This window comes from Chenopodium album, chromosome 7, assembly GCF_948465745.1.
Source record: "Chenopodium album chromosome 7, dcCheAlbu1.1, whole genome shotgun sequence".
Classification (NCBI taxonomy): domain Eukaryota; kingdom Viridiplantae; phylum Streptophyta; class Magnoliopsida; order Caryophyllales; family Amaranthaceae; genus Chenopodium; species Chenopodium album.
Window position 1 is genome coordinate 58,040,146 of NC_137840.1, and position 11,013 is coordinate 58,051,158.

An 11,013-nucleotide genomic window follows, 5' to 3' on the forward strand; every position below is an offset into this window, starting at 1 on the left:
CTTTCTGACTAACATGCAATCATTAGGATTAACCCTAAACCTGTTTATCTATGTTGGTTGAATATAATGCACAAATAAAACTATTATTGGCGATCACTTGAATTATAATCATATTAACCCTAAACAAGATTATTAATTATCTTATTAAGCGTGATTACAAGTACAAATTCCCTTTAAACATGCATAAAAGGTGTGATCAAGCAATAACAATAAATATCAAGCAACATAATAAATAATCATCATAATAATAATCAAAACAATAATCATCATAATAATAATTATAATAATCATAATTATATGTAATACCCGAGATTTTAAAACATGATTTATTATACTCTAATTTTTATTTTATTAGCTTAATTAAAGTTTAATCAATATTTTACCATGCATGACTATTTTAGTCTTAATTTTATTTTAATATTTTATTATTCCAAAAGTTAATTTTATAGAGGAAAGTAATTTATTTTAAAATGTATTTCATATTAAGTGAAATTTTTCATGTTCCATTAAATATTATCAAAATCTGTATTTTTACCCGAGAGAATGAAATGACCAAAATACCCTTACTAAAGGACAAACATCACCTCTTATTTCTTCACCACCTCAACATTCATGAAATGGAGATGAAATTTGCTATTCTTTCATTTGTTATGTAATTCCTAAGCTTATCACTTTGCAAATGACAAGAATTGATCTCGGTCACCATAAAAGAAAAAAACCCACCTCTTCTTATTTCTTCCTTCACGGCTAAGCAATAACTTAGGATAAGACCAAGATTTTGGCTTCATCCAATTCCCACATTACTCCACTACAATGAGATTGTAGTTAGTAAATGACTTAGCTAATCTACTTTCTTCTTTCTTCTACAAGTTTTAGCATACTACTTTCCCACCGTAAAGAAACATCACTACCACCACCTTTATCATAACCATTGCCACCCTTCCTTGTTTGAGGCGTGCCACCCCTCCTCTAGCCGCCGACCAAACCGACGCACTTCTTTCCTCCATTAATTCATGACTTCGTTCTTGATGAAACAATCAAGTAAGGAATGATCTTTTGAGACAACTACTTGACATCTTACTAAACCCAAACTAAGCTAAGTTCCTCATATTTTTGTTTACTACAAGTGATTTGTATAAAGATTTTATTATATAGCTTTCTAAATTATGATTGTGTTGTATTGGTTTTATAAAAGCAAGAATCTTGTGGCAAATAGTCACGTAATTTGTATTATGATGAGCTTGGTTGTTTTACTCATTTTTAATTAATACTTGTTTTATGTCCACTTTTTCTATCAACTTATAGAAGTTGCTTTTCTTTTAATATATGTAAAAAAAGAACTAACGATAATACTTGTTTTTATTTATATTGAAGTAGCATACTTATTTTCCTTTTACCAAAAGCTACGTAATACATATTTCTAGAAAATAAGTTTTGACAATTTCATGCTAAATAACATATAGTTCCAATTCTCAAAAGGAAAACCCTTCAATTTCCAGTCATGCAGAACCAAAATCAACCTCCGTTGTCTCAAGCTCTTCCCATGATTACTTATCAGAGACGCAAAGACTCAGATCAGGGAATTTGTTCGAATTCTCGGGGGAAGGAGCCTATTCTTCAGGGGATACCAGTGCACGAATTGCAGTAGGGATCGGAGTCGAAATCAAACACCCTTCAATTGTTCCCGTCCTCACCAATGATAAAAACTCTTTTGATCAAGCGCCGGCCGGGTTCTCCGACGGAGTTAACAAGGGCGGTGAGATTACTGGATGCCTTGAAAAGAAAACAGGAAGCTCTGTCTATTCTACGGGCGGAGGAAAGGGATCGAATGTTTCCACTTCAAATCCCAAGAAGAATTCCGGTTTTTCACTTGCAATTAGAAACCAGAGGTCAAAACATGGCAAATCGCCTTATCGCTACATTCATCTCTCAGGATGCGGTGGTGGGGATGCAATTGCAAATTCGATACTATTGGTATCTTCAGGGGCCGAGGGAGATAGTAGCTCAAATGACCCCATTGTCATTAGAGGATGTGATACCAATAGGGATGAGCGAGTTTTGGAGGGATTGGGAGGTGTATTACCTCCCTTCGAATCCAGGCCCGAATAATCGTCCTTCGATTTCTTTGCAGCGTCCTTTGCCTAATTTGAAAATGAATTTCATTTTATGGAATGTAAGGGGAGCTTGTAGGGACAAATTTATCCCTCATGCACGTCATTTAGTTAACATTCATCGCCCTGCTGTTTTAGTGTTTCTGGAAACAAAATAGGATGATCTTAGAGCTAGGCAGGTTATGCTCCAATTGGGTTTTCATGATTTCAAGGCTGTGGAGGCTAATGACAAACGGGGGGGGGGGGGTATTTGGTTGTTTTGGAAAAATGTGGTGGATGTAGCTGATTTCAAGGAGGATTTTTCCTTTTTTCATGCTTTGTTTCATTTCAAAAACACCAACAATGAAGCTCTAGTAACTGGTATGCATGCTCCTTCAAGGCCGAAAGAGAGGCATGCAATGTGGAGGGAGATGCAATCTGATCTTCCTCCGCCTAACACTCCTTGGCTTTTATTCGGGGATTTGAATGAAGTAACTTCGCAGAGTGAGAAATCTGGAGGGCAGGGTTTTAGGCACGCTCAATGCAGGGATATGAACAACTTTACTAATGCAGCGGGTATGTTTGATATGGGCTATAATGGAAATCCTTTTACATGGAGCAATGCTAGGGAAGGAGCCTCGTTGATTAGGCAGCGTCTTGACAGGGCTCTTGGAAACGCAGCTTGGGTGGAGCAATTTCCACACACTAAGGTTTTTCATCTTCCTTTTACTTATTCTGATCACTCTCCTATTTTAATTGATTGTTCTAATCCTAGAGTTAATGGTCCTTTTCCTTTACGTTGCAAGGAAGTTTGGCTTTCTCACCCGGATTTTAATGATTTTTTTGTTAGTAATTGGTTGAAACCGTGTGATAATTATATCTTAGGTATGAATAATTTTCAAAATAATATCAAAAATTGGAACCATAATATTTTTGGAAATCTTAAGTATAAAAAGGATAGACTCTTGGCAAGATTAGATGGAATCCAGAATTATTTAACTACTAAGAATTCGGTTTTTTTTGACAAATTTGGAAAAAGATTTGTTAAAAGAATTAAAAGATATTTATGATAAGGAGAGAATTATTTGGGCACAAAAGGCTGGAATTAATTGGCGAAAATACGGTGATTTAAATACAAAATATTTCCATATTTTAGCCAAAATAAAAAAAAAGTAGAGGAAAGATTTTGTGCTTAAAGGATTTGAATGATAATTGGATCACTGATGATTCAATTTTGAAAAATATGGCTACTGATTTTTATAAAAATATTTTTCAGTCAAAAATAACAAATAGGGGTGGTTCTGGTTCTTTTACTCCTTCTAATAAGATTTCGGTGGATGACAATTTGATGTTGGCCACCTATAGTTCAAGTTTGGTTGAGGTTAAGAATTGTTTGTTTAGCATGGAGCCTATGAAATGTCCTGGTCCGGATGGAGTCCAACCAAGGTTTTTTCAGGCTAATTGGGATTCCTTGAGTCACATTCTTCATAAGTTATGTGTAGATAGTTTTGCTAATGGCTCTTTTAATTCGGATATCAATAAGTCTTATATCTCTTTAATCCCTAAGATTGATAATCCAGTTAATTTGACTCAATTTAGACCTATAGGGTTGTGTAATACTGTTTACAAGTTAATTACTAAGTTAATTTCTTGTAAACTTAGATCTTTTTTGAATAATTTGATTAGCCCGTTACAATCCAGTTTTATTCAAGGCAGGGGTATTGAGGATAATGTAATCATTATTAAAGAAATGTCTCATATTTTTCATAAAGCTAAAGTTGGGAAGAATATCATGGCCCTTAAGCTTGACTTAACAAAGACTTATGATAGTTTGGAATGGAATTTCATTAAGGAAACCCTAATTGGCTTTAATTTTCCATTGAATTTTGTTAATTTGATTATGTTTTGCATTACTTCCCCTCAAATATCAGTCTTATGGAATGGGGAAATTACTAGTGAGTTTATCCCTTCGAGAGGTATAAGGCAAGGTGATCCGATGTCTTCTTATATTTTTGTTTTGTGCCTTGAAAGACTTTCACTCATGATAGAAAACAAGGTTAATCAGAAACTGTGGAAGCCTATAAAGGTAACAAAATCTATCTCTTTGTCTCATATTTTTTATGCGGATGATGTTTTCCTTTTTGGACAAGCTTCTAAGAGTAATATTCAATTAATTATGCAAGTCTTACAGGATTTTGGGGATATTTTTGGTTTAAGAGTAAATCAAAACAAATCCACTGTTATATTTCCAAAGAAAATGAATCATAATGTAAGAAAAGATTTGATCACTGAATTTAGTTTCACTTCCACTACTTCTTTTGGCAAATATTTGGGAGTTGAAATTCATCCTAACAAATTAAAAAAAAGTGATTACTTTGGCTTGCTTGATAAAACATTTAATCAAATCAAAGGTTGGCAATCTAGGTTGTTGAATATGGCAGGAAGGTGTACCTTGGTCAAATCTGTGCTATCTTCTTTTCCTGTCTATTTAATGCAAACTAGTATTCTTCCAATTGATGTTTGTGATGATATTGAAAGGAATTGCAGAAAATTTTTGTGGAATAAGGTTGATAAATCTAGATACTCTACAAGAATAGGTTGGAATCATATCACTAAGCCTATGGAAATAGGAGGTCTAGGGGTTAGAAGATTGAAATTGTGGAATATAGCTTTCATGTCTAAATTAGGATGGACTATTCTTACCAAACCAGAAAAACTTTGGGTAAGGATTTTCAATGAGAAATATCTTAGGAAAGCAGGTTTATTTGATTGTCATGCTAACTCTTCTCATTCTCAAATTTGGAAAGACATTTTAAAAGGGAGAGAGTTGCTTGCCTCGGGTTTAAGGGTAGGGATTGGTAATGGAACTTCTACTTCCTTATGGCATCATCATTGGTTAGGAAAAGGTCCCTTGAAAGATGTTATAATTGATGATATTCCCTCTCACATGAATAATTGGAAGGTGTCTAATATAATCAAAGATAAAGCTTGGTTTTTGAATGATATAGAACATCTTCTCCCTCAGCATATTCTTAATATGATCAAGGCCACCCCTTTGTCAAGGTTTGCTAATTTAGAGGATTTTATAACTTGGGATTTGAGCAAGGATGGTATTTTCAATATTAGATCTGCTTATCACTTTCTTTTACAAGGAAAGTGCTTAGTTTCTTCTAATATAAATTCTTGGAAAAATCTTTGGAAAATACAAATTCCTTTTAAATACAGAATGTTTTTGTGGAATTGTGCTCATTCGATTTTGCCTGTTGCTGAAACCTTGTCTACTTATATGCCTCTTATTTCTCCAATTTGTTCCAGGTGTAATACTTACTCTGAATCTCACATACATATTTTTAGGGATTGCTTTGCTTCTTCTATCTTATGGAATGATATTTTTAACAAATTTTATCTTCCAAAAAACTTCGATTTTGGCATCTTTAAAAATTCTGATTGGGAGATTTGGATTAATTATAATCTTGGATTAGATAAAAAGTGGAAATTGATCTTTGGAACTGCTTTGTGGCATCTTTGGATACATAGAAACACATCTATCTTTGAAGATAAACAAATCGGTCCTATTTCCCTTTTTACTAAGTTTTATTTCGATTATAAGATTTCAATTTCTTTGATACAGGAGAATAATAAAAGGAAAAGTGGGGAATCAAGTTCTGCTGCTACAACTTGGGAGGCTCCTAGGGATGGCTACTTTAAGATTAATACTGATGGAGCATGGCTCAACTCAGCAGTTTCTTCTGGAGGAGGTGCAATAAGGAGATCAGATGGCTCGTGGTATGTAGGATTCTCATGTAAATATGATGTTATCTCTCCTCTCCTTACTGAACTGTATGCATTGAATGATGACCTTTCTATTGCTGAGGATCTGAGGGTTAAGAAGGTGATTGTGGAGACGGATGCCAAAGTTCTTAGGGATATGCTAATGTCAGCAGGTCCTAATCCTCATCATGAACTAGCTGCTGCAATTTGTGATGTTGCTACGGTACTATCCAAATTTGAGGTTGCTGTAGTCACTCATATTCCAAGGGAGGCTAATGAATTGGCTCACCGTCTTGCTGTTTTTGGAAGGGAGATGGCAGTGGGATACAAAACCCATTACTTGGTTCCGGATTGTGTCTCTGATTTGTATGAAGCAGAGAAGAACAGGGTTGTGGCAGCAGCAGCTAATCAGTAGTTGTTTTCTTCTCATTCTCTTAATTATGGATGAACATAACTTTTGGGTTAGTTTCATGGTTGTTATTGTATGATAGCTCTGCTTTGTGGAAGCAGGATGCTTTTGGGCTTAATTTTGATGTACATAATACTCCTTGTGGGAGTTTAATTTCGGATGTAATCATAGCCTTTTGTTTAGGCTTTTTTTGCTTCTGCCTAGATCTTCAATGTAAATACTTTGGGATAAGCTTTGTAAATATTAAGGCTATAGCCTTTAAATATATATATCTTCTAGTTATGTTAAAACATATAGTTTCAATATGTTTTACAATTATGAATAGTAGTAGTATTTATTTTCAAAGTAGTGCTTATTTTACTCTAAATGATGTAATGCTTGTTTTGTTCTTTAAAAATAAGTTTGTACTTTATTTTATCAAAGGTTTTGAATTAAGAAGTTACTAATGAGTATTTATTATTATTGGGTATGATTGAATGAGTCATGGCAATGAGAAACTAATGATGGAGGTTGAGAGTTCGAATGATGATTATTGGAGAACAAGTTAAGTGAGATGATTAAAGATGATCGAATGAGGTAATCATTATGTCTAGCAATTATGTCTAGCCCTGTATGTTTAACCAATATGTCTAGCAATTGTGTTCAGTCCCGTATATGTAACTATTATGTTTAGCTACTGTGTTTAGACCCGTATGTGTGACAATTATGTCTGGTTATTATGAATGGGCGTGTGTAATCTTAAATGGCCTGTTGCTGTATCACATGTATGCCTACATGATATATTTGGCATGTTATGATTTAAAAGCATGGTATGTGCAAATGACTTGACATGACCTTTTATATCCTTGTGTAATTGACTTGCGAGATGATAAACATGTTTATTGATGTATTTCAGCCTTTTGATTTATAGGAATGATTTTATATACACAATGTTCTATTGATTTGTGGAACTCTCTAAAGTATGTTAATAATTTACGAATAACTTATTAAAAGATACACAACATAATAAGTGAAAGTGAAAGACCTAGACCGTCTGGTAGTATATGTTATGTTTCGGTCATGCAATGCATGTACCCATGGGGCACCAGCCCAACTATGTCTAGCACCTGCTCTATGTTATGGGCACCGGTCCATCGCGGAAGACGTTCCGCCATGTCATACTGTCCAGCGACTGGCATGTCTACCAAAAAGATTACGAATACATGAATTTTATTAAAGGACTTATGAGAACTCACAAGGATACTCTATTGGTGAGTTTTACGATGTACTGATATGTACGATAGTTCATACAGATATCTTAACATCATACAAGGTGATAAGAATGCTATGAACGACATGTATTTCTAGTTATTTTATTAATTTATAAATTATGTGTAAGTGAGCTGTTATGTTAAGCCCCTGTTAAATGTTTAATGTAATGATTATTATATTCAATTAAGTGTTACGAATTTATGATTATGATATGTGTCAATGTGCTATGAATTTTTATGAAATGTAAAGTTGTTCTGAAATGATTTAATATGATACGATAGATGAAACTTTTGTCGGCATTGGAAAGTGAACTGAACGTTGAAAATAGGCGAGTTACAGGTGGAGGAAAATATGTTAATGAAAGGGGGAAACATTCCCACACGAATGAAAGTTATGTTATGTCCAAAACCTGTACTTACCTATGATATTACATAAAGGGAATGATCCTTGCCGACACAGCTTTTAAAATTAATGATGTTAGATTATTTCTGAACAACTATGTATGTATGATATATGCTCAAATGATTTTGAAAGAAAAACTGTTTTTACAGGCTAGAGTAATGTTACTGAGTTTTCAACTCATTTTTGGATTTTCATTCCTATGTTTTCTCTTTTTATGGATAATTACAGGGATAATGATGACAGAGCTGAAGTTAATCTAAAGCAAAGGGATTAAAGGAATTTATTTAGTTTAGGGATTATGGAATCAAGGCATATGTATTAGGGATCATCGAGAGCTGAGATAGATTGATTATTTTATTACAGTAAGGAAGACTGGAGTTGTATTTTTTTTTTATTGAATATTCTCATTAAGGAGTATGTTTATTTGTGGGCCCATAACCCACAGGTGGCTATGAGCTTATCTATATATAATTGATTCCGCTTAGTATGATGAGTAAAGAATGGTTTATCTATGGTTAATTAATTCCGCTGCGAATGACGAGTTATATACGGTCCGATGACGCCGATTAAAAGTCGGGGCGTTACAGTTTGGTATCAGAGCAAAACTCTGCCGGAAGTGCGGGTCGTAAACTTGCACCGCCAGAGTATAATCTTTGGGACACGGAAGCTGATCTTTAGGTGATTGAAGAGTATCTTTGAGAAATGAAAATAATTTGAGGTTATAATTTTTGGGACATGGAAAATGATTAGTGGGACATGGAAGTCCATCTTTGGGATATGAATATGATTTGAGGTTAAGAACTTTGGGATATGAACTTGATTTGAGGTTTGAGTATCATACTTGTTATTAGATTTAAGTTAGAGGATTTGATTCATAAGTAATGTTATAAGTTGATTTGTGAGGTAATATTCGTTATAGTGATTGTAAGTTATAAGTTGTCAAGTTTCGAGGACGAAACTTTTTCTAAGGGGGTAAGGATGTAATACCCGAGATTTTAAAACATGATTTATTATACTCTAATTTTTATTTTATTAGCTTAATTGAAATTTAATCAATATTTTACCAAGCATGACTATTTTAGTCTTAATTTTATTTTAATATTATATTATTCCAAAAGTTAATTTTATAGAGGAAAGTAATTTATTTTAAAATTTATTTCAGATTAAGTGAAATTTTTCGTGTTCCATTAAGTATTATCAAAATCTGTATTTTTACCCGAGAGAATGAAATGACCAAAATACCCTTACTAAAGGACAAACATCACCTCTTATTTCTTCACCACCTCAACATTCATGAAATGGAGATGAAATTTGCTATTCTTTCATTTGTTATGTAATTCCTAAGCTTATCACTTTGCAAATGACAAGAATTGATCTTGGTCATCATAAAAGACAAAACCCACCTCTTCTTATTTCTTCCTTCACGGCTAAGCAATAACTTAGGATAAGACCAATATTTTGGCTTCATCCAATTCCCACATTACTCCACTACAATGAGATTGTAGTTAGCAAATGACTTAGCTAATCTTTATCTTCATTCTTCTTTCTTCTACAAGTTTTAGCATACTACTTTCCCACCGTAAAGAAACATCACTACCACCACCTTTATCATAACCATTGTCACCCTTCCTTGTTTGAGGCGTGCCACCCCTCCTCTAGCCGCCGACCAAACCGACGCACTTCTTTCCTCCATTAATTCAAATAGACTTTATATGATAAATGGGTGTCTACATATACAAAATAACGTTGGATAGATTTAAATAGACTTCATATGATAAAAAAACCGTCAAGTGTCGCGCCACCTTAGATAGATTTCATAAGACAAAAAAAATTAAGTAAGAATTCTATTCAATCAAATGAGGATAGAATTTTAGAATAAGATTATTAGTTTAGAGTTATTTCTTCGATTAAATACCAAATAATAAATTTATAATTAGGCCACAAGACAACATCATTTAGTGTTTTAATTTTTCGCCAAGTATCGTACCACGTTTGATAAATATAGATTGACTTTGTAGCAAAACAAATTAATTTAGAATTCTATTTTCAATCAAATTAAATTTATAATAGTATAATTTTATCTTAAAAGTCCATGAACTACCCGGGCATCACCGGGGTACAAAACTAGTAATAACTAATATATAAAGCTAAACTTTTATCCAGGCAACAAGACATCGACACTTGGCGTTCCAACTTTTCGCCGAGTGTCGTTCCACGTAGGATAGAGTTATATAGAATTCAATTTGTAGTATAAAAAAGGTAGTTTAGAATTTTATTTTCAATCAAATTTGGATAGAATTTTAGGATAAAGCTGTTAATTTAGAGTTTTATTTTTTATAAAGTACCAATATTTCATAAGTACAAATTGAATTATAATTTTATTCAAAAAAAATTAGATTATAACTCTCATAAATTATCATATAAATTTATTTTTTGTATCATAATATTTTTTTGGAGCGAAGGAATTAGTTCAAAATGTACCACATCCATGTTTATAATATATTCTAATCAATTAAAATAATATACTTCACAATCTAATATAATTTTATTACTGTGTGTAGACCTGTCAATCAGGCCGGGTCACGAGTTGTAGGGAATATTTCAAGCGTTAATCCCCTAGCTTGAACCCCACTGTGATCATACACTAAAGTACGGTGGCGTCCAAAAGGGAAGAAGATAAAGCAAAAGAGTCGTCAACAAGTTTTTTTAGGAACTTGTAAACCGTTCACGAGGTGAAGGTTACACCCCTTAACGATCCAAGAGATCGTCAATTCCATAAGGTCTTGAACCAAATAAGGTTCAGGGATGAAGGTACAAATCCAACCTAAAAGAGATTGAACCTGCCCTAATAATAGGCCTCTACTTTATTCTGATCGTATTCATGTGCGCTTTTTGACTAACATGCAATCAATAGGTTTACCCTAAAACTGTTTATCTATGTTGTTTTAATATTAATGCACAAAGAAATCTATTATTGGCGATCACTTGAATTATAATAAAATTAACCCTAAACAAGATTATTAATTATCTTATTAAGCGTGATTACAAGTACAAATTCCCTTTAAACATGCATAAAAGGTATGATCAAGC

At 33.3% G+C, this 11,013-nt stretch overlaps 1 protein-coding gene across 1 annotated transcript; it reads left to right on the forward strand.

Annotated features, from left to right (window-relative positions):
* The first annotated feature begins 1,897 nt into the window (after positions 1-1,897).
* On the forward strand, positions 1,898-6,560 carry LOC145640363 (uncharacterized). The gene is made up of 3 exons (XM_081691654.1): positions 1,898-2,173; positions 2,270-2,800; positions 5,722-6,560. Exons 1-3 carry the CDS (start codon positions 1,898-1,900, stop codon positions 6,274-6,276), a joined length of 1,362 nt encoding a protein of 453 aa, XP_081547780.1. The 3' UTR covers positions 6,277-6,560.
* The last annotated feature ends 4,453 nt before the right edge of the window (positions 6,561-11,013 follow it).

Bases quoted from the DNA above. Each gene is read 5' to 3' on its own strand.
- LOC145640363 (XM_081691654.1), top strand. From the start codon at position 1,898: ATGGCAAATCGCCTTATCGCTACATTCATCTCTCAGGATGCGGTGGTG. The intron at 2,174-2,269 runs GTAAGGGGAGCT...GAAACAAAATAG, and splicing joins TGAATTTCATTTTATGGAAT to GATGATCTTAGAGCTAGGCA. The intron at 2,801-5,721 runs GTTTTTCATCTT...TCTTTGATACAG, and splicing joins AGCAATTTCCACACACTAAG to GAGAATAATAAAAGGAAAAG.